Source organism: Pseudorasbora parva, chromosome 1, assembly GCF_024679245.1.
Source record: "Pseudorasbora parva isolate DD20220531a chromosome 1, ASM2467924v1, whole genome shotgun sequence".
Lineage (NCBI taxonomy): Eukaryota > Metazoa > Chordata > Actinopteri > Cypriniformes > Gobionidae > Pseudorasbora > Pseudorasbora parva.
The window spans coordinates 47,084,487-47,109,234 of record NC_090172.1 but is presented as its reverse complement, the minus strand read 5'-3'; the positions used below and the strand labels follow the sequence as shown (position 1 = coordinate 47,109,234).

General features: G+C 36.0%; 1 protein-coding gene and 1 long non-coding RNA gene across 9 annotated transcripts; one reads left to right on the top strand and one right to left on the bottom strand.

Moving 5' to 3' along the window:
- Positions 1-141: 141 nt before the first annotated feature.
- Positions 142-18,238, bottom strand: cd99l2 (CD99 molecule-like 2). Of its 8 annotated transcripts, none has more exons than XM_067443329.1 (12): positions 17,804-18,238; positions 15,574-15,618; positions 15,375-15,422; positions 14,099-14,170; positions 10,929-11,036; positions 10,183-10,260; positions 7,475-7,528; positions 6,108-6,179; positions 5,937-5,999; positions 5,711-5,830; positions 5,560-5,625; positions 142-3,082 (listed from the first exon to the last, which is right to left on the bottom strand). In XM_067443329.1, the coding sequence occupies exons 1-12, from the start codon at positions 17,862-17,864 to the stop codon at positions 3,021-3,023; spliced, it is 849 nt and encodes a 282-aa protein (XP_067299430.1). In that variant the 5' UTR covers positions 17,865-18,238; the 3' UTR covers positions 142-3,020. The 8 variants fall into 8 exon arrangements, with proteins under 8 accessions (XP_067299430.1, XP_067299440.1, XP_067299467.1 ...); XM_067443339.1 differs by having other exon boundaries at positions 14,099-14,173; positions 15,387-15,422; XM_067443366.1 differs by lacking the exon at positions 10,929-11,036.
- A 3,921-nt stretch (positions 18,239-22,159) lies between these two features.
- On the top strand, positions 22,160-24,241 carry LOC137075151 (uncharacterized). The gene is made up of 3 exons (XR_010905001.1): positions 22,160-22,413; positions 23,624-23,711; positions 23,807-24,241. It is a non-coding gene; the product is annotated as an uncharacterized lncRNA (long non-coding RNA).
- The last annotated feature ends 507 nt before the right edge of the window (positions 24,242-24,748 follow it).

The following is a 24,748-nucleotide window of genomic DNA, read 5'->3' as shown; positions in this document are numbered from 1 at the left end:
TATATTATGAATGTTTTTTTTTTTTTTTGTGAATGTATTTTTGTATTTGTGCAGCCCTGTTTATTCTTTCTACGTGCACATTTTTTGAATTCTGTAAAACAAGAATGACTCCAAAAAAAGAAAAATAAATAACCAAAGGAATCAAAGACAAGATAAATTGTTTATTGTTGGGTTTCTTTATGCTGATCCTTTACCACCAAATATAGCCAGTGAAATACAGCGTGAACTTTTGTTGAATATTATTTTAAATTTTAACTATGATGTCTAAAAGTGGATTGCCAGTTGATATATTTGTAATTCATTGTGTTTTCATCACATTCTGTGCTTGATTAAGTAGGCACTGATGAAAACAGATGTTATGATGGTCGATATTTGAAGTTCACAAAGCCGAATTGACAGATAAACCTGGCAGTATCGTGATGCAAAAATTAAACTGGCAGTGCAAATCAAGACACTTCAGAAACTTCATTTCCAATTTCACATTTCTCAAGTTCATAAATAAACCCAGTACACAAGAAAAAACCTTTAATATCTACAGCTAGAATCCAAAACATGCATATCTGTACAGTTCAGCACATACACCCTTGTTTTGACAAAATTGCAACTATACTGGCCAAACGACACCAGAGAGCCCAGAGATCCTTACAAACTAAACATCCACCATATGAGCTACTAGTACCCAGACATGTAGATGGTCAATTGAAAGAATTAGGGAGGTTTTAACAGTCACATCATGTGTCCCAACACAAACAGATGATAATGTTGAAGACACTTGTGAATTTCCACACTTGCCTTAACCGAGTCTGTTGTATCTTTTACTCAGCTGTTTCAAGTTCATTCCACTGGATCACGAGACTCACACCAAAGTCAAAGAACATGCAAGAAGGCAAAACCATCACATTTCATCTTTGGTGTTCTTCATTTTTGACAAGTGTAGCACCAAAAAAAAAGCCACATTGTTCTGGTAGCCAAAGCAGTAAAAAGACTTACATTCAGCTAACATTCTGTTTGTTCGTTTTCACCCTAGATACTGTACAAAAGCCCTGGCAGAACGCGCCGTTTAAAGGAAAGAACCAGGGAACATTCTGCGCCGCTACGTTTCTGACATCATTACCATTTGCGAGACTTGTAAATGTACTTTATCTTGGGCATGCGAGTTGACGATATTTCAGATGTGTTCAAACTGCAATAGTGTTAAGGTGCGGTCACATTTACCACTGTTTGGCAAATTTATCACGGGCGAATAGGAACCCACATGGAACCCTAAAGTTTGTTGCATGAATACTCCACGTTGACCAACAGAACTTCTGTGTGAGCAGTGCTTCATGCTTCTCGACATTTGACAACGGACCTCGTTTTGGAGCTCAGCGAATGTGACCACACCTTTATAGTGGAACAACGTACTAAACCTGGTACGTCTGGTTCGTAGACATTCGAGTGAGGCAGCCCTTGTAATGGTCGTGACTGTTAGTGCTGTGTAAGTAAGCTAGCGTGTCTTCCCTAATGTAAGTGTGGTAAGGCATTGGGAAGGAAAGCACCATTGGCAAGGGCTTAGGTTCGGAGTAACAAAGGTGCACCTGAATTCACAGTGAAAAACAACAGCTACAGGAAAATCTGGAGGATCTCAAGTCAGGGAGAGGATGACAAGGACTAAGCTGCTTTCCCGTCCAGTTTTGCTAACTCTGCTGGCTAGTTCCAGATAGAGGCCTTCCAATTGAGATGGTCAGGTTCTGTGGTACAAAAAGACCCAAAAAGAGTGTGAAAATTAGCAAGACGGGAAAGCAGCTAGGGACACATTAAGGCAATAGCAAAACTAGGAAGGGTGTGACAGGTCTCTAAAAAGTCTCAAATCTAAAGCTCAAACATGCTACAAACGATACAAACACTAAGCTTGGGCGAAAAACTACTCCCCATAATTCAAAAAGATGGGGGGCACAAACATTTATGTACATTTACTGCTACAAGTGTAAATATAGATACACTGATACAACGGATTGAGTACAAACTTGGAAACAATACGCGATTTACAAGCACATTAATCCCTTAAAATCCCGGAAAAAGGCAATCGATAAGAATTAGCGATACGAGAGTTACTACACTGCTGAAGTATTGCGCTAACATGGAAACACAACTTTTTGGTTACTTTCACCCACAAGTTACTTCACACTAATGTATCTAGTCATTCTGATCACGCGGAATTCATCTGATATCCAACTAACACGCACAAAAGCAGTTTCTTCATCAACACACGTCACATCTTCACAGTTATACCCATTTTAGTCACACACACAAAAAAAGCAATTTAGAAGGAAGCAGCTGTCGGTTAGTTTCTGACTTAAGTTGTTCGTCAATTTTTTTGTCCTCAAAAAGTCACTCTAGTAAAAAGTTAGCTAAGACACAAAAACCTGCATATATATGTGTAACAATCTTTTCACGTTGCTCTGTGAAAGCAAGGCAAATATATACAGATCGTGTTAAAACAAACAAAAGAACCCTTCACAAATCCTTCACCACAACAACCAATCTGCTAAGCCTGTCTTGCTGTGAAAACATAAGAGAAACACATTATTGACCTACAAAAGCATATTTTTTTATGATTATCCAATCAGCCGTTTTTTTGTAAACCTTGGATTAATCAGTTGTCTCACTGTTTAATAAGCATTTGTGCATAATAGAATGATGAGCTGATTTGACAAACAAAAAGATTGTAGCGCAGTATGTGTGGGACTTTGTATGGGCTCCATAAAAAGCCCCAAGTTTCATTTCTCGGGTCTAGGCAGATCATGCTAATTTATTTTTAGGTGTTTTCCCATTTCATAGCAATATTATTGCAAACAGGCTTACTAGCATTGTTGCATGTGAGCAGTTGGAATAGAATAAATTAAAAGATATTACACCATGTCAACAGTCACATTGGTTCTTTAAAAGGGCCTTGTGGTGCAAATGTGCTGGGAAATACAGTGGCATTCCAATAGGAGAACAACGATTTAGAACTGCGCCCTCTTCACTTTAGACACGGATTACACTGCATTTTCCTCTGTAGGTGGCTCAGCGTTGGGAGGCTGGAGAAGAGTTTGTTGAACTGGAGAAGGAAAGAACATAACAATTATCATTATGTATGAAAATAATAATTTACAATTATATTACCTTATATAAATAAAAGCAGAATAAATTGAAGGTGCACTAAGTCTAGTTAAAAAGGTTTTTCTACTATTGAACATTTCTGATTGTAGAATTATTGTATGTGATGTAGCGACTGAGACATATCAGACAAATGACTTGCTGCATTTAACAAATATGCTGTAAATGCTCTGTGGTTAGAAGCAGACCTTCCCCAATAGCAGAGGATAGGCCTCCGTTACCAGGGTTACCATCAGAGAGACTTGGTTTACGACTCGAAGGAATTTCCAGAGAGCTGTTACCCAATGCCCTTAAAAAGGACTTTCCTGCTTTTATTAATAGAAAACTGTTCTATAAATGAAGATGTACGTACCCCCGGATATTGCGTGTACAATTTAAAGTGTGTTGTAAAGGGTCTTGTATGGTTTGTTTATGCATGTCTTATAAGCAACTTCCTGTTTCTTGTAACCCTAATATTTGTCTCCTATCAAATTAATGCTTGTTTCACGACCACAAAGAGCCATAAAATCTTTTCGGGTTGGAAATTCCAACAATCTCATTGGTCAAGTCTACCTCAGGAGGGTGTGACTATTCCCAGACGTTAAAATAGAGACGCTCAGATTTTCTCCCTCTGTTCTCTCTCTCTCTCTGGCCAAACCATCACGTCATGGCTGTGCCAGGCCATGTAATGCAGGCCCTCCAAGCAGGGCGGGACTATACACACAGAGCCATGTGCTGTGTGGGATCAGAAACTTGATGCCCACACACGTGCAACTTCCTCAACCTCAACGGAGTCGAAACAACCATGCAAGCTCATCATTTGTTCTTCAGTCAACACAGAAAAAAATTGCAACACTTGCAACACTGCGATTTCACCTCGGACTCTCTTCTTCTACAGCTCAGGCTAAATACAAGTATCGTAAGAAACACAAATTGCTGTGTGTTAGTAGAACTGTAAACCCCTTTGTTCAGACAAAGGAGTTTATCAATGATGGTTCGTCCCAGGTTTTAGACTCTTTGCATAACTTCATCCATCTGTACTGACCCGGTTCTTCTGACCTCTTTGACTTTACCTCACACCATGTATATGTTTTGTGTATGCATATCTGTTTTATCTTGTCTGTTATTTAGTTATTAAAATTTGTGCACAAAATATTTGTTTGATTCTGACTCCCCGCTACAAAAAAATGTCTTGTTAATCTTATGTGCTCTAAGGGCTTATTTAAATACAAAGGAATCATTATTTTTCTATGGCCATGAAAAATATCCTGATATAAGCAATTCTGAATGTTCAAGGAATGAACTGATTGATTGATTGTAATGTTAATGTAGCTACATCAAGTTAATCGATTTTAAATACTCATAATTAATACTAATGAATAATCATGAGTTATGAATAATTATTAACATTTCCCCTCTGAGCTAATTCATTACAGTGATAAATATGCTACTTCTACAATGGCATCTGTGACTGAAAACATTCGTTTTTGCACCATGCTGCATCCATGCCAGTAAATGTCAGCCTAATTACTAAGTTATATAATATAATTACTAAGTATTTTTTTCAACAATTAACTATGCAGACTAAAATACAAGTTACTAATAAACTGATAAAACACCTTTTAAGCTGTTTTAAAGACATTTGGGTACCATCAAATCCCTTTTTTTTTTTTATATATATTACTGTCATGCATTTCCTCAATATTATTATTTTCTTCTACACTAATCATGTATTTGATAAAGAGAGTATAATGGTGTGCACACACCAAAAGCGAAGCGAATATTCGCATTGCGTTTCTCACTGGTGGGATTACTTGTTTTTCAATTCACGCAATGAGGAGTGTCTTCCCGTACATCATCATTGGCGTCAAAAATAAAAAGCTTCTTTTAGCCATTTTTCCGTCATCAACCATGTTGGAGATGACTAATGTTGCTGTCGGATCGCCTTTGCATTGACTTTGTATGTAATCTGCTCACGCCAAATAATTAAATTTGCTTTTGTAGTGCACATGTTAGACAGTAATAATAATAATTAATAATAATTATTAAATTCGCCAGAACGCTCAGCACACACCAGCTGATTGGTGGAAAAGAGACAGAGTGATGAAGCCAATCAGGATAGGGGGGTGATTAGGAGGCCATGATGGACAGAGGCCAATGGTAAAATTTGGCGAGTATACTGGGGTTACACCCCTACACTTTTTCCGAAGGGCATCCTGGGATTTTTAATGACCAGAGAGTCAGGACCTTGGTCTCATCCGAAGGACAGATGAATATCATAGACCAATAAAATGTTTTAAATTACAGTTATAAAAATTAAATAATTGGTATTTTACTCAAATGCATGGTCCTAAAAGTCTTGTCCTTATCCCTAAATAATTTTAAAACTTTAAAATAAAGTTAAATAAAGACATTAGCCTCATAAACAAGGGCCAGTACCTTGTGGCTCCTGTGCGACAACAGCATCTGGGGCATCTGCCTTCACCATATCTACATTCAGACTCTCTGTGGAGAGATGAAGCACATGATAAGGAACAAATGAAAAATTCAAGCTGTGTGGTAGAGTTATGAAGGAAATGGATTTCCTTACGCTGTATGCTGAAGCACAACTTCTTCTTCTGGTAGGAGATGTAGCCGCTCACTGCACCAAACAGAGCCATTGCGACGGCGCTCACAATACCAGCGATGGTTCCAGTCTCAGCCATGGTGTCTGGGGATGAATACATAGGTCACTATAAAAACTGGTCTAACTGGACCAAATGAATCCTAACAAAAATGTTCTTCTAATATCACTATACTATTAAACGCAATCATACCATAGTTATTTTCATCAGCAGGACCCAAATCACCGGTACTACTGGCACTTCCACCTTTTCCACCTGTAGAAAAGTGAACACTGAAATGACATTCTGTAGTTTGCCAGTCATTGTTTCTTATATTTGAGGTGTCTCAATGTGAGTATCTGTCAGGTGGTTGAGTTAAGTCACCTTTGCCTTTGTCGGGTTTGTAGGAGTTATCATTGCCCACATCAAAAAGGTCATCGTCTGAGAATTGACTACCTGAGATGTTAGAAAAGACCATTAGCTTGGGAACAACATGATGAGTACTCATGCATGAGTGAGTCGTGGGTTTACTATTAGAGACCTAAAGATCTAAAGGTGAAGCTTTTGTGACCCAGAAAGCGAAAAAGCCCAGCACCCTGCAAGAAAAAAAGCTGAGCTGTCGATTAGGGCTGGGCAAATTAGCTAGACTCATGATCAGTACTCAAAATCGATTGATCATTTTCTGTTTGTTTAATATTCAATCCTATTATTTCCATTATTCTTCTCTAGATGGCAATCTCGTATGTACCTTGCACGAAGATACAAAGAAGATACAACGCTTTTTACTTCCAGTTATAGCACAAAACAAACATGAATGGACATCAAAAGGTGTGTTGAAAGAGACATTACAACTTACTGAAATATATCAGGTCTCATATTACATAATATTACACACATACACACACACATTATATAATTACCTTACCCGTTCATGATTTTGCAATTATGTATTGCATGTTTGATTAAATCTTTTTTTTTAATTATTATTATATTTTGACAACAAAAATTAAAAGCAGAGACATTTATTTTTTATTAACCCAATAATAAAATGTTTTTTAAATTTGTTTTTTCTGAAAAGGCAAATTAAAAATGATGGAGTAGAAATTATGAAAAACGTATTTTATGATCAATAAGTTATGACAACATTTGATTTTACATTGCTTTAACTTACCAAAATAAGCTAGGTAAGTTTCTACTTTTTTGTTATTAAAGATTCAACTCATGATTTTTTTAAATTCAGTTTAATGTTATTTAAGTAGCAATGACTTAAACTAAGTTGATTGTACTTAAAAATGTAAGGCAGCCCTTTTTTTCACTTAAGTAACAGGGTTCCCTGTATAGTCACAGCATCAGTTGAGATTTTTTTTCTTAAGAAATATTGACATGTACCTAAAATAATTCTGAATTTGAATTGAATTAAGTGTTATCCTAACGAGAGCTTGTCAATCAGAATCAATTTGTATCTGTGTCAATACCCAGCCCTACTGCCACATACAATCCAGAGAAAGCAATAGAACTAGCAATCTGATTGATTAAACTCAAAATCCATGCAAAGTTAAGATGCAAGAGAGCCATGGTGGTCAATAGGTTAATGCTTCTATCCCTGAAAGCCTTGCACTGAAATCAGAAAGCCGATTAGATTTTAATAATGGTGAGATCGGCTTTGATTTGTGGGTACAAAGTGTGATTCTTCCAGCCAAGAAGATAAAGAGAGGAAGTGGGTGGTAGAAGTATGTTACTCTATTTCTTACCACCTCTGCTATTGGGTTTGCCATCATCACGGCCCCCTCCTCCGAGGTCTTTTTCTGCCAGGGACAGGAGATGCCATCAAGCCTGGCTAGCTTGGGTTAATCCACGCTGACTAGCAACATAGTAGCCTAAGTTTCACAGTGATAGATTGTAAAGGGTAACCCTATGATGACCTTCAGGTTTACATGGGCTTTTACAGAAACCGGAAGATGTACAACTAGGGCTGGGCGATATGGCCCAAAAAAAAAATCCCCGATTTTTTCACCAAAAATTCGATTTACGATTTAAAACGATTTTTTTCCCCTCCTACTTAAAATCAGTCTGCAGATGACAAAGAAATTGTTCAAAACAAGTTTTAACTTTATTTTGTTTAGGTAAAATTAAATATTTGCAGCTTGGTAGAAGTGCCACCTGGGGTGCAAAACTTTCAGCATGTGAATAACCCCGGACTATTCCACAGTATAAATGGGCACCATATCTTTTGCAATATACAGTATACATATCAAAGGTTTATGAATTGATATGCAGATAAAATTAAGTTTTATTAACAACAGTAATGTGCAAAAAAAGTATAGGGAAAATTTAAATGTAGCCTAATGCTCTTATTAAATATAGATTAGCATTGTTCTTCAATAGTCTCACACTGAACTGATCGACAGCTTCAGTGATTATTAAAGGAGCTTACTTTACTGTAATTTAGTCACAATTTGAAGAAAAGTTTAGTTTTTCCTGAGACTGTGACTTCGTACTTTCCATACATTAGGGAGTGAAAATCGCTAATAAATCAATAAGTGCTCTTCTGCTGGTTATAGTGGTGGGCATTTCATATCTTTTTTTAAAATAAAAATGCTACAAAATGGATTACACATTTTAAAAAAATAAACTAAAAAAAACATTCGACTATTTCTTTCACAAGACCCCTTTAAACTTTTAGTTTTACAAACCATCACATTAAAAATAACATTACAATCGGATATCTAGAGCTTTGAAGTGCTGGAAATAAGTGTGAAGCTCTTGAAAACCATTGGAAAGTGCTTGAATTTCAATCTCAAAAGGTTGTACGAATCCTGAGATAAATAATGACGACAACAACAACATTAAATCCATGTGGTTTTACTACAGTACAATCGTGGTAAATGTTGGTGTTTTGTGACTGAAACCCCTGACCTTCGCTCAGCTCTGTTTGATCTGATATCTGTGGTTTATAACAGAATTGTGCGCCGACCGCTTCCACTAGATCACAGTAGCAATGGTGTGTTGATTTAAACGCTCTCTCACTGGATCACCAGCGCTGTGTATCGTGTCTGTCACGAGATTGGCCCGTGTGTGAGCTCGCGCTGCGTTCGTGTCAGCGCAGCTTTAAATGAGTATAGCGCCTACCGGGGTTCCGTTCAGACTTCAAACACACTTTGCAGCGGGGTATTGTTAATTGTTCTGTGAAAAACTGAACCAATTACGAATGACACGGTATGTTGTTAGACGCGATCCTTGTTGTTTGTGTACCTCTGTGGCAAACGCGCGCGGGGAGGGCTGAGCCATTACGGGAGCTCAGAGGGGAGCGTCGGCGGATTTGAAAGAGAAAACCGATTTTCATTCACAAAAATCGTCGTAAACTAAAAACTCGAATTAATTCATAAAATCGATTTATCGCCCAGCCCTATGTACAACATTGTTTTGATTTTCAGACAGAAAACAGAAACCTTAAACTCAACTTTCTGTCTTCTGACAATCAGCCGTTAGAACCTATTCCACTATTTTTTTTGCTTTATTTTTTTCTATTTGGAGAAGCCTTCTGAGAGGAACATTTTTATTTCAGCTCACCATTTCCTTCTCTCTTCAGAATGCAGAAAAAAATCTGCTCAAATTAAAACAGTGTATGTTGGCCTAAACCATTCATTTATGTTGAAACATTGAAGTCAGCACTATTCTTATTAAACTACTTAATTATTATTAAAGGAACGCTCCACTTTTTTTGAAAAAAGGCTAATTTTCCAAGTTCCTTAGAGTTAAACAGTTGAGTTTTACCGTTTTTGAATCCATTCAGCCGATCTTTGTATCTGGCGGTAGCAATTTTAGCATAGCTTAGCATACATCATTGAATCGGATTAGACCATTAGCAACAAAATGACCAAAGACCAAAATGACTTTCACTATATTTCCCTATTTAAAACTTGACTCTTCTGTAGTTACATCCTGTACTAAGACCAACGGAAAATGAAAAACACAATTTTTTTTAGACCGATATAGCTAGGTACTATTTTCTGCGTATTTATCACTGTGTTGCTGCACCCATGGCATGGCAGCAAAGTTCTCTGATTATTACACAGGAATGAGAGAATAGTCTATAATCGGTCTAAAAATCAAAATGTTTAATTTTCCGTTGATCTTAATACACGATGATGTTTTAAATTGGAAAAATATTATCTTTGAAAAAAAGTCTTTGGTCATTTTTGAGAGCGATGCTAACGGTCTAATCCGATTCAATGATGTATGCTAAGCTATGCTAAAAGTGCTACCGCCAGATACAGAGATCGGCTGAATGGGTTCAAAAACGGTAAAACTCAACTGTTTAACTCTAAGAGACTTGGAAAATTAACCTATTTTAAAAAAAAGTGGAGTGTTCCTTTAAAGATGAAAGACTTAACCACTAAATTGCAAAAATGAAATATGGAGAAAGGTAAAAGCGAGTTAATAGAAAAATACATACCACCTTTGCCAGAGTCTTTGCCCTTTCCTTTAATGTCGTTGTCTGGATTCAGGGCATCTGCAAGATCTAAGTCATCAAAATCTGTCAACCAAAAGAATTACTTACTATATTACAAATGGAATATGCATAGAACTAATTGTAATTGTAATACAGCTAAGTGACAAAAAAAACCATCAACAATCTGTGTAATTTACGTTTGAAACAAATTAAATGAAGATGGAACCCACACAAAGTCACAAGACAAGATGACAATGAAAACAAATGCAAAAGACGTCCATGTGATCATAATGTGATGTGATATTGGTGTAAGACACCGAGGATAACCTGATAGAAAGTTTTGAGTAATAAAAAAAGACAAAGATTTGAGTTGACGTGACATGACATGAGTTGATGTGGCCATGACTTATTTCAGCTGCTATATTTATATTATCATTTTTATTGCATGAGTACAAGCTAAATTACTTAAGCGGAGCGACTGAAGAAAGTCATGTTTTTTATTTGATGTAAACTGTAAGAGAGGCATGCATTATATTAATAATGTAATATTAGGGACCTTCTCTTTCTTCTGAATATGGAACTAAATTTAGAGCTGTAGAGAAAATGATGCTAAAAAAAAATCCAAGATTATTTACTAGCCTCAATCAAATTGAACATTATTTTTGGTTTGTATACACAAATATTCATGCAAACACGCACGGACACAAACACGATGAACGGTTCTACAGGGAAAATGACAGCACAGTACACACCAGACTGGACTTTCCGAGGGGCAAGCGAGGTTTGAAGAGGCTTACGAGTTGTTCGGGGCAACAAGTCAGGCCGAATGGTGGCGTCAAACAAATCAGTGTATGTCTCTTCTGTTAGTGGAGGTTAATATGTTAGTATTGTAAAGCAATCCACATTTAGAGGGGGCTAGGTATTCAAACCTATGACCAAGAGTGATTAGTAAGCACCAAAATTAATAACAAAAAGTAAAAAATAACAACAAAAAAAACAGACTACGCCCCAAACTAAACTGTCCCTTACAATGTTTTTTGACCATAGATAAATGTATGATATGCATCAGGGTAACCGTCTTGCTGACTTACAGCGTAACAAAAAGCTGCATATGTTTCAGCAGCTCCAGTGTTTATTGAAGAAGGTCAGTAGGGGGATTTGTGTTCATTTCAAGCAGAACAGACAGCTGTAATGCAGTAAGTGCATCCCCTTACGCAAATAAAATATATTTCACTATATATGAAAGATCAATATATTCAATTATTTAACTTTATATTTGAAAATATACAGAATATATTGTGTCAATATATTACAATATATTGAATAATACACAAGGAATTGCCGCTTTTCATATATTGAAAAATATGTGACAAAGTATTTATTAATATATCATAATTAGGGTTGGGTATTGTTTGTTTTTTTTACAATACCGGTGCCAAACCGGTACTTTTAAAATGGTACCGGTGCCTAAACAGTACCTGAAGCGATATTTTTTTTAAAAGAGCAACAATATGATAGTGCATGACATTAAAGAATGGCTTTTTATTGATTTTTTTTTTATTATTCTTTCAATTTAACTATTTATTAAAAGTTTAAAGTATACTTATAAATAGATACAAAACACAATTTACTTAAATTCACAGTAAAACCTAAGCCACCTAACCCAACTACAATAGGCCTAATTTAACACTAAATAACAGTTACAGCACTAATAACAGCAAAGTAGTCTGTATTCTTTAGTATCCTACAAACCAGCTTCAGTTCATTATGTTCAGTGTTCATGTGCATTTAAATGTCTGAAACCTCAAATAAACATGATGTGGTTGAAAACACTGAATAGTTGTGATATGTGACAAGCACAGAGGGCGTGCCAGTCAAAGTGCGAAAGCACGTTTGAACATAAGTGGGTTGCACCGAAATGAGGAACCGAAATCTGCATTCTGATTTGCTCTGGTACATACCATTTATTAGGGCTGTATAATATATATCGAAATATCGCAAATGTACATATCGCAATATGCATATCCCAACGGCACACAATATCTGAATGATTTTAATAGGCTTTTCGAACACTGTGAATATACACACACAGTTATGTCAAAACGGCTGTCTTGACGAGTATTCAATGTAAACCCAGTTGGTTATGCTTTAAGTGAACGATATCAGTTAGTCAATAGGATTTGGGCATTAGGTCTTAAAGTGACAGCCTGCTAATACAGTAAACCTGCTGCTGTCTGTCAAACAACAAGAGAAAAAGAGAAAATCAGAAAAAGAGAAAATCATTCTGTGCTCTTGGCTCAATAACCTTTGTAGCTTTATGATGTATCAGTGTATATTTAATTCATGTGAATACTACTGTTTTTAGATCTTAATTTTAATAACAAAGTTAAATAATAATAACAAAAATAATTGTCCACCCCTATAGTTCATGAGTCTTTATATTATTAATGTTAAGTTTTAGGAAAATATATAAATATATTTTCCTAATCAAGCAAAGAGTTTTTGTTATTTAAATATTGCCATTACATTTTTTGTTTGTTTACATTGTTAAAATTATTTTGTCAGATTTATAGCATACATTTTTGCTAAAATACTGCAGGTCACTTTCACAAAGTTGTAGCGATGCTTTATTTTTCCAGAAAGAATGTGAAACATAAATGGTATATTCTCAGTTTTTAAATATATATTTTTTGGACCCACTTTATATTAGGTGGCCTTAACTACTATGTACTAACATTGAAATTAATAATTTGATACAATGCACTTATTGTGTACATACATGTTTTTACATTGTACTTACATTTTTAAAAAATACCTGCAAGTAATTACATCTGTAATTCATTTCTGTAGTTACATTTGTAATTACACAGTTGGCACTTCCCTTACACCTAACCCTACCCTTAAACTGACCCACACCACCACACCTGGCCCTAACTCTACCCGTATCCCACCTTAATATCAGCAAAAGTGTTTTGCAATACAATTTGAACACAGTAAGTACATAGTACATAAGGCCACCTAATATAAGGTGGGGCCTATTTTTTAAACATAATTTAAATAGATTTTACACACTAATAGCAATATCGTATCGCATATCGAATATCGCATTATTTAACAAAATATTGCATATCGCATTTTTCTTCAGTATCGCACAGCCCTTCCATTTATATAGGTACCGGTGATACATTGGCAACTGGTTTCGGTACCCAACCCTAATCATAATGTATGTAATTGTATATTCAGTAATACACTTCATAATAAATAGCTATATATGTGATCAGATATGGTACTGCATGTGTAATATTTTGCAGATATATTTACTCATGCAGTATAAACACTCATATATAGATGAATATTTCTTATATTTTATAATTACTTACATTATATTTTTAGTAATTTCATATATAACACCTGATTGTACTTAAGTATTTAGCAAAGAGACTATCACTGTGCTGAAGACTGCAAGAGTGTCTTAATGGTGGTCGGCCAATCATCAACCTAACCACAGGCTCTACTCTTCAGCACAACGATAACCCCAAAAACTCTGACATACCAGAAAAACTTTGAAATTCCAAAATAATAGAACATTTAACACTAACAGATCTCCCCTTATATTAATATTGAGCAAAACACATTAAATAACACTTTATAGTAACAGTTCCTCTCCTTTAACAACCGGAAGCAAAGCATGCTGGGAACAAGAAATCTGCTGCTCTCTCATTCTGTAAATGTGTGTTATATATATATGGATGTACATACATTCATACATTTATATGGGTACACGTTTATATAACGTGTGTACAATATATGTACACAATCATTTAAAGCATAAGCACTAGTTTCCAATATATGAAAATGTATTGTATAATTTATAATGCGGTATATTCCAATATATATTTTTTGTTCTGTTTTTTGTTCTCACCTGTTTGTTTGGGCTTGGGCTTTGCTGGTTCCTTGACCGTGGGCCTCACAGGTTTAGGACTGGGTTTCACTGCTGAACAAATTAACATCTTTGTTTATTCATTGTGTTTATCACGCTTCTTGTGCAGTAGAAAATACAGAACAGACTCCCCAGACCAATGTTCAATTTTAAAGGGTTCACCCAAAAATTCTGTCATAAATGACTTATCCTCATTTCTTTCAACACTCATAAGACCTCCGTTCATCTTCGGAAAACAAATTAAGATATTTTTGTTGAAATCCGATGGCTCAGAAATGCTTCCATTGGCCACAATGTAATTTCCTCTCTCAAGACCCATAAAAGGCACTAAAGATGTTGTTACAAAGCCCATCTCACTACAGTTGCTCTACAATAATTTTATGAAGCGACAAGAATAGTTTTTGTGCGCAAAAAAAAACCCTAAATAACAACTTGTATAGTGATGGCCGATTTCAAAACACCACTTCGTAAAGGTTCTGAGCTTTATGAATCAGTGTATCGAATCAGCAGTTCGGATTGCAAAAGTCACGTGATTTCAGCAGTTTGACACGCGATTCGAATCACGAATCGATACACTGATTCAAGCTCCGAGGCTTCAGGAAAAAGTGTTTTGAAATCGGCCATCACTATATAAGTTGTTATTTAGGGTTTTTTGCGCACAAAAACTATTCTTGATGCTTCATAAAATTATTGTAGAACCACTGTAGTAAGATGGATTACTTACGGGTCTGGAACGACATGAGGGTGAGTAATTAATGACAGAATTTACATTTTTGGGTGAACTTACTTTAAATCGAGCTTGTTCTGGTGATGGCCAAATAACGATCTCAAGAGGCTTGTAGGACTGGAAGGGTTACATTGGTGGCGTGCCCCGGCTGCGATTGAGGTTTAGGGGGTGAATGTGAAGGAAGCCAGCTAGTGAAAGCTGTGCAGGTAAACCTCACTCCCCCGATCTCAAGAAGTGCACAAGCGACTGACACTAGAGACTGTGGTTTTTAAAGTCCTTGTCCTCCCATGCTGGAGATGGGGTTACACTCAGTTAAGAGTGAATGTGAGCATTATAATAAACCCATTCAATGTATCTGCGTAACATGAAATTTGGCTTGCGCTCCTGTACTCGAAGCTGAATGTCAGTCATGCTTGCAGTAGCCAAACCCTAAACTATCACAATAGATTGAAAGATCTGAGTGGATCCCTCTCAATGTTTAGGTGGTGCCTGGGGGGCTCAATGTTTACATCAAACAATTATTAATCTCACCTGCTCCTCCTGCTCCTCCTGCTGGGTCCACTTTAGGTGGTGGTGTAGCTGTGGGATTTTAAAAATGAAAAAGAAAAGGTAAATACATTTAATGTACAAAATAAAATCAGTCTGACACGTAAGCAATGCTGTTTATACAAATCTTTAGTACTGCCGTATAATCCATATATGGTTACATTATCATAATTGTCATACTTACGAGCATCATCAAGCGCATCGCCCAAGTCCAGATCCTGACTTATGCCTATAAAATACACAACAAAATAAGATATATTTGTGCAGCTCATGCATAAACATACACTTAACGATTACTCAAGACTATGAACAAGCATGTATTTATGTAAATCATGCCTGAACACACACAACAAATGCACATACAATTCATATAAATGCACAATTTTTATTCATATTTGCCTGCAATGCTGGTACTTTAATAACATCTCAGACGATAGATGGATGCTAATGCTAAAACTGGATCAGATGTCCAGCTTTATTAAAGACTCTTTATGATACAAATTCCACATTAGTGCTGCTGTCACATTCCTGGATTTTACCAAAGACAAGAAAATGACAGCTCAGAAATGCATTCTTCAAGTACAAAGGAACAAAGGATCTTCTGTATTCATGTACTACACAACAAAGACATTTCAGCAAAAATTCTTTCCCATGTGTCATTTTTGCTAGTATATTTCTAAATAATTTCTTCTGTAATAAGCCAGACTTCACTTTCCTTGTCTTGTGCAATGAATGTCTACCCTATATTTTTGGCACTGGGTTATGGGATAATGTGATACAACACTCCACTGAGGTCAGTCTTTTCCTTTTTTCTCTTTCTATCTTTTTTCCCACTTTCTTTTTCTCTATTTCTTTCTGTCGGCCCTTTCTACTTTTTTTTATTTTTTTAGAACTTGGCTTTCTTGTTCATGTATAGGTTGTTTTAGTGCACACTCGGATTAATAGCTAAAAGCAACGGCTGCCCCTCGTGCAGCAGTGCCAAAGCCAACTCAGCATTGGATCACTGTTATGTGATCAATGTCATGTGACAGCGGTTAATCTAACAAATGTTTTTTCCCATTCACAACTCATATCTGTGGGTTTAAATACAGTATATTAGATTGGAGGTTTAAGATTGTGGGTTTAATTGATTATTCTGATAGTATGGTGATGATACCTGATAAATACATTGGAATTTGACGGAAAAAAATCTAAACACATACTTAACACCTAAAACAGTGGTAAACTATATGCTCATGAAAAAACAATGAGTTTTCAGGTAGGGAGTGGGAAGTATCTAATTACATACAACAGAGGGGTCTGGCTGACAGGAAAAGAGGGAGGGGCCGTTTGCCTCTGCCAAAACTGCAGAAGGTGGCTTTCTTAATTAATTTCAACAATGGCTTTAGATAAGGAGGGTACTGCACATCATTTGTGCTTCTAAACAATATTCAAAGTAGTCTTTTTCAGAAAAAGATGTTATTCCTTTCACACTTATTATTGCTTAAACAATAATCTTTGCCATTATACTCGTGTGTGTCTCGCATCAACAGAGGGGGACCGTTACCCCTGTCATGAAATGATGGTATCTTCCTATCTTCCGCAGTCTACAAAAAATTCCAAACTCCTATCATGTACCTGGGCGCATTGTGGCTTCGTATGCGCATGCGCTCTGACTCTAAGCCTCCCAAAGTACCTGTACCGTGCTAGGATGAGGAGACCATATGGAAATGACATTGTTCTCTGTATATATTTTCATTTTAGGCAGTTATTGTAGTGTTTTTTTTTTCAGCCTTTAATTTCCAACATTTAATTTCCTAATAAACGAGGGGTGCAGAACATCATAAATTGGACCAATATTACAAGTGGTCACAGCATTAATATAATCAAAGATTTAGAACAAAATATGAGACGGTTAATTCATGCAATACGCGAAACATAATCGAAAGACACCTGATTTATTAATGTTTCAATATATGTAAACGTAATCTATTAATAGTGATAACTTAAATTGTCTTAAATACATTTTTGTGCAAGCTGTGAAACAAAAATGAGAAGATATTAATATCTTCTCAGCCTCATTAATATGCTTAACACACATATTCAAAATGTCTCACCACGCAATATACCACAGAGTAAAACACATACATTTTATTTTTTGTTTATGAATGAAAATCATTTGTTGTGCCTCAACGTGTCATGCAGCGGCGTAGCAATGGCTAGACCCAGACAGATGAGCGAGACCCAGACAGATGTTAAAACGCAACTCAAAGGCGGTGATTTATGTGATTCGTGCATCCAGTGCTTTACATAAAAGTAGAGTCTACATAAAATTCAAAGTTTGAATGCTTAAATCAATGCTTGCCTACGGCGCCGACAAAAAATGATGAAGTAGGCATGGCACCGGGTTCAACAAAGAGGGGCGCAGCGCTTACCTTTCACTATCAGCAGAGAAAAGACCGCTAGAAGCGTCCATGTCGAGAGCTTCTTCCCCATGTTTAAAGTGCGAAATGGTACCTGGATTACAGCGATATTAAATATTCGCAGTAGATGATGTATTTAAGACTATTTGCCCTTGGGGCCTAACGGGAATTTTAAGAGTCGTAGGTCCTCAGTTAGACCCGAAATGCCTGCGCGACTGTCTGCAGTGCGAATGAGCGAGCAGAAGATTCACAGCCGCGTGTTGGATCACGTTACAACACCGGCTTTAGGGCGGTTCCTTAAACTCAGCTCCGCTTTTTACTTAGAGATTTACGCTGAAATAGGCTAAACCGTTTTTGTGTTTTTTTCTTAAATAGGCGAACCAACCGATGTTACTTGTTTTAGCTACAAATATGTGAACATACTAGTGAACTTTGAACCAGACCAGCTGAATGTAGAATACGCGCGATAAGAATGTGTTTACATTTAGTGAAGGGAAGGCCTGCTCGAGGAGATAAGGTGACCTTCTCACGTGCAATTGGCTATTCACTTAGAATGACTGAATTAGGATAATTGTGCTTCTCTGAATAATTAAATGTCTTGCACAATTGACTTCGGTTAATAATGTATATGTTTGGTGGGGTAACACATGGCTCTCTGGTTAAAAGCCTGTTTGTGTGTCTGTAATTACTTGCTAATTAAAGTAAAAAATAAAATTAAACTTTTGTAAAATATATTTTTTTTAAAAAAGACAGTAGCATAGCCTACTACAGCCATGAATTAGCAGAGCAGTTAGTGCAACAAATAGGCCTAGCATTAAGTCCAAAATCATTATGGATGTACAAATAAAAGACAGTTAAAGGTAAAAGTTAAAATTACCCCATTATTTACTCAAGCCAACTAAGTGTGTAATGCATCTCACAGTTTAAAATGCTTACACTACATCCGATGCCATACGTCGCAACAGTTATGCTTTTTCTGTAAGTTCAGAAGCTAGATATTTTACATTATATGTTAAATATGGATATTTTTCTTACACAGGTGCTTTGCTTCAGAAGGCCTTTATTAACCCCCTGGAGCCGTGTGGAGTACGTTTATGATGGATAGATGGATGGAGGGATGGATGGATGGATGGATGGATAGATGGATGGATGGATGGATGGATGGATGGATGGATGGATGGATGGATGGATGCACTTTTTTGAGCTTCAAACTAGTTCAGTGCCCTATAAAGCTTGAAAACATCAGGATTTTTTTTAAAGGGGGGGTGAAATGCTGTTTCATGCATACTGAGCTTTTTACACTGTTAAAGACTTGGATTCCCATCCTAAACATAGACAAAGTTTCAAAAACTAATGTTGGACGTTTGATGGAGTATTTCTGTGTCAAACATACTCCTTCCAGTTTCTCACAAGTTTCGGAGAGTTTTTTTCGAGTATGGCTCAGCTTGACGTTAATAGACCGGAAGGTCCTTGTATGGGCCGTACGGGCTCTTCTCCCGGTAGGGTGCGCGTGCACGTTACTAGAGCGAGAGAGGAAATGCACGCCCATAAACACTGCTCTCAAGCTGCAGATCCAGTCGTCCGTGAACACTTATGTCGGTTATAGTCCGCGCCGCACTCCACATCATTCCTCCACTTTGACATTAAACGACTTCAACTACTGCTAAGGTTTAGTCGCATACAATAGTCCATAAACCGAATCATGTCCTCATAAACTGCGAGTAAACACACACAAATGTTGACAGGCCACTAAATACAGTACATACCACAGAGACGGACGTCCTGCTGTTGTTGTTTCTATTTCAGCCTCTGAATGATTCTGGATCATATCTATTAGCTGAGATTGATAGCAAGGGTTTCTCCACGCTTGAGGACGTCACCGCTTTGCGCTCGTCATTCTTTAGCTCCGCCCACTCGATACGCCTCCAAGCGCTCGTTTTTTTCCGGAAAGACTCGGTACAGCCAATATTTCTTTTATAAATATGATAAAACTAAAGACTTTTCGGAGATATGAAGGATGCAATACTACAGGTACTCAAGATTGACATGAGATTGACTGAAACTGAGTGTTTCACCCCCATTTAATATAACTATGGTTGTGTTCATCAGACAAGTTTTTTTGAATTAAGTATTTTTTCATGTCATTGCATTGTTAAGACTAGAGCATAAGAAACAGAAGGGAAAAAAACATTAATATGTTATGATATGTCCTCTGTAGTTGACACCATGACTTGTTTAAACAGTAAAATGACATGAAATTGCATGCATAGGCAAAAACAATGGGATTTATTTTTAATTTACCAATCAATTTTTAGGTTTCAGGATGTTTTTTAAATTCAGTCCGATGTATCTATACACTGCATCTAATTTGCATATTAATGTGTTCTTGGTGCAACATGTGTTATTATGCAAAAAATAAGTGTTATAATGGAGTAATAATTGGCATTTTCATAATAATATCTAATATTTCGTAGGAATATTGATAAGTAATTTCTTTCCCTCTATTCACTGTCTCCAAAATGCCTAAAAATGATTTAAGTCCTGGCGTCTTCTAGAGTAGACATTTATTAAATCAATGCCCTGTTGTGTAACAGAAAGTCATATTTTGATTATAAACCCCATAACATTTTCCTGAGCTGTTGATGAGAGTGCTAAACATTAATGTCAGCTGTTTTTAAAGACCAAGAAGAAAATGGCATCTTTGAAAAGTCCTGAATGTGCTCTTTACAGGACATCCAGACTAAAACTGTGACATGTATGATGTCAGAGAAATTCACTAAAATGTAATGACCACTACAGTGGACAAAAGTTTATTTGTGGGTGCAAGGAGGATATATACCTGGCTTGGGGGTAAGTAAATATTGGGGTAATTATCATTTTAAAGTGAACTAATCCTTTAACCTTCCATGGGACTAAGTATGAAAAAATGACTTCATATTTTACATATGTTAAATAAGGATAAAATACATTTCCAAAATATGTTTTTTGTACATCTGACCTTTGACCTTTTTTTAGGGTGCCATCATAACTTTGTCATGACTTTGTCTTATTAGGGTAAAAACATTTTTTTTAAATGTTCTAAAATGCACACATTCAGTCACACACATTCAAATGCATTTTCACTATCTGAAAAATGCTGAAAAGGTCTTAGTGTTTTACATTTTTTTGAAAAGCATCAACATTCCATAAATGTAAACGTATAGACATAAATGTGTAGGTGTATTTGCATTTACTCTTGAGTTTTGATGTTCTCACTGACTTCTGAAACCTTATGTATTGCAAGTCAACTTCAATAATGAGAGTAGAAATGAGCACTTACTGTATGTTATATCTGTGCTTTACTGGAAGTCAATAAAACAAATGTTATGTAAATTAAAAAAGCTACAGTGACTCATCCGGTGTGATCATTGTGGTATTCTCGCAGAAACAATTTCCCATTTAAAATGGGTGCATAATCTCGATAAGTGCATTAGACAGTATATAGACCTAGTATTTCCCCTTTTTCCACGACTCTCTTGTTTTACATAAAATGTACTGCAGGTTATGCAAACAAGCAATAATTACAAAGCAATGTAAGAAATAAAAGACAATTTTAGGTGAGATTTGTTTAAAAGTTTAAAGAGTTTAAAGAACTTATATCATACTGGAGAACAGTCAAAACATTTAGAACAGTCAAAAAAACTTCTAAAAACAGAAAACGTTTTTTGGCAACCCAAGATGTTATTTGTAATAGAGTGCAGCAGCGATTACACCATTTTGTTGGCCAAAACCCAGAAATAAGTATTAACAACTTCAAGATATTTACATTTTTCATTCAATGATATATGCATCATTATTGAGCCCTTGTTTTTTTTAAGCTTTTACTTTGTCTTGAAAAAGGCAGTTTGAACAGTCCACTTTAACAGTCTCATTGTGTTTAGAATCATGCTCTTGCAAACTATTAAAGGGATAGTTCACCCAAAAATGAAAATTCTGTCATTATTTACTCACCCTCAAGTTGTTCCAAACCTGTAGGAATTTCTTTCTTGTGCTGAACACAAAGGACGATATTTGGAAGAATGTTTGTAACCAAGTAGATCTCAGCAGCCATTCACTACCATAGTATTTTACCCCAAATATAGTGAATGGCTGCAGAGATCTATTTGGTCATTATTGTTTACAAATAAATCTTAGTTTGTAAATTTATTTGGATGATTTGAGCATAGTTCACTTCATTTAGATTTGTTAATAAAACATATTTTATATAATTATTTATACCATGGTCTGTTTAAATACTCAATTCTGATTGGCTGGAAGGTGTGCAGTTAGGCCCCGAACACACAGAACGTGTTTTTAAGATTCGAAAACGCGATGCACACTACACAGCAAATTACTGAGGGATAAAAACCTGGTGTTGGGCATCTAGTGATAAAATCTGGTGTTAATTTACAAATATTATATGCTTTATCACTTGTTTAGTGTTAAAGCACAGTGTTTCCTTTGGGTGATAAAGCACAGTGTTTCCTTTGGGTGTTAACAATCAACATCTGCGCATGTGCAGAGCATTTTAAATTTCCCAGCTCATCCTTCGGTCTCTCCATCTTTATGGATTTCCCTGCACACACAACGGTTACAAGGACAAGGTATAGTATAGTATTATTATCTTATCAACTTGTGATTTATTAATGAGCTTGTATAATGAGTAACGTAGCCGATGTGGATGACTTAACTCAGCGTTTTTTTTTTTTTCCTCAGTTTAAATTTAGCGCGCTTTTGATCCGCCATTCAGTTTAACATAACTGAATAACCCCCACTAACACACTAAATTCGTTAATGGAGGACGAGATTTACGTAAGTGACTTAATTTCGTTGTATTAATTTTGTAATAATGTAGCAGCATTAACATTATGTGTCATTTTTTAACTCACTCGACTTGGATAGTTATTTCTTCTCATTTGGCATAGCGTTAAGTATCTTTAGGGCTTCCAACCTTTATAAGACCGTTTATATCTTTCACACCGTAACTACGAGTTAATTCTGGTGTTTTGAAATGTCATTCAAATGAGAAAGCAGACGTTAATCGGATGAATTAATTGCTCTTAATTTTTTTTTCTTGTGACGCCGGGGCTCGATCCCTGGCCGAGCACCCACGGATAGCACGGTCTATCATTGTCGGCGCTGCGCATACTGATCGGCCTGCAACATTTTGCGAGTGAAATGCTCTGTGTGTTCTAGCAATCTTCTCGTTGTACTTTGATAACATACGCCGACCATTCTGTACAGCGCTCCAAAATGTCGAAAACATCGTAGGACACGCTTTTCTTCATGAACTGCTTCAGTCATATAGAAACTCAAGATCGAGTACGAGTGTGCAATGTCGTGGAATGTATACGCCAAAACTCATTTTTGCGTGCATATGATACGCAATTTATGGCGTATTATACATACGAACCCCCCACCCCACTACCCTAAACCTACCTAAGAGAGCGTGTCATATATACGCCATAAAGTGTGTATCATATGCACGCCGAAATGAGTTTTGGCGTATACATTCCACGACATTGCACACTCATACTATTTGACATTTTTCGTCTTATTTTGTATTAGTTGAGCAGACATGCATTAGTGCCCTTCCATGCGCGATTTTTTCTGTACAACTTAGTTCTAGGCTTTTCTAGTTGTTGTAAATCTGTAACAGTAGTGCTTATGTTTTGAATATAACGTTTTCTTGCTATGTGTTGGTATAAAGATAACCTGAAGTAAAACACAAAGTGACCTGATTATTTTGAGTCTTTTAGTTTGCTTTCTGCTTTGGAGGATTTTTGTTTCATGGAATATTGTTTATTATTGCAGAAGGAAACCACATAAGGCCACAATCTATGTATGCCCTTGGCATTATTACTCTACAAACCTAAACGATCCTGAAAGGAAGACAGGCTATGTAAGTATCTCTGCTTGTTGATTGAAGATGTTTGAAACTTTATATCTTAGATTTTTTTAATGTGTTTGTTTTAACCAAATGTGTCTCTTTAACAGGAACGATACTATGTGTTTGGATCATTTTGAGGAGCGCTATCAACGCCAAGATCGTGGGATCGATGAATTGGGAAAGCAAGAACTGACAAAATGTAAAAATGCGTACATTGAATGCAATGTAAGTCGCTTTGGATAAAATCATCTGCCAAATGTAAATTTATTAATTTATAAAGGAATAGTATTTTTTATCAGAATGAATTACAAACCAGACAGTTTTTTAACATTAAGGTTGATTTAAGATATACAATGTTGAATTTTTGTATTTTCAATTAAAACTTACTTGAGGAATGTTTCTTTGTTTAATCTTGTTTGAAACGCAGTAGAGATTTATCATGGTAAGATGTTATAGCATTGGAGTATAACAAGAAATTGTTTTATTCAATTGTATGTGTGACTACAATGGCTTTACTGTAGCGATTCCCGGCGAAAGCAAGAACTGACAAAAAATGTTTTTTTTTTGTTTTATTAAAAATGGTATTGAATGCAGTGTAAGTCGCATTGGATAAAAGTGTCTGCCAAATACATAAATGTAATGGAATTTATATATTACAATTTCAATAAATATTAAAATAAATTTGTAGTCACTTGATTTTTTGGGGGGAAAAAATAAAATAATATATATAAATTGTTTTAAATTTCATTCACAGTGCCATTTTAGTATTTAAGTATTTACATTAAATAAACATTAAATACACTGGGTGTGTGAGATTAATCACCATAAAGTGTTAAATGTACACTTATGAGTAATACATTTCTCAACACCTTGAGTGACTAAAAAGAAACACTAACACAGTGTTTGTATAACGAACACTTTCGTCAGTGTTGTTTTAACACTAGCAAAGACGGACCTGTATGTTCACCCGGAAAGTGATAATTTTAACACCCGTGGTGATAAATCTCCCAACATGTTTTTTGCTGTGTACACTGCCTTTTTTGGTAAGC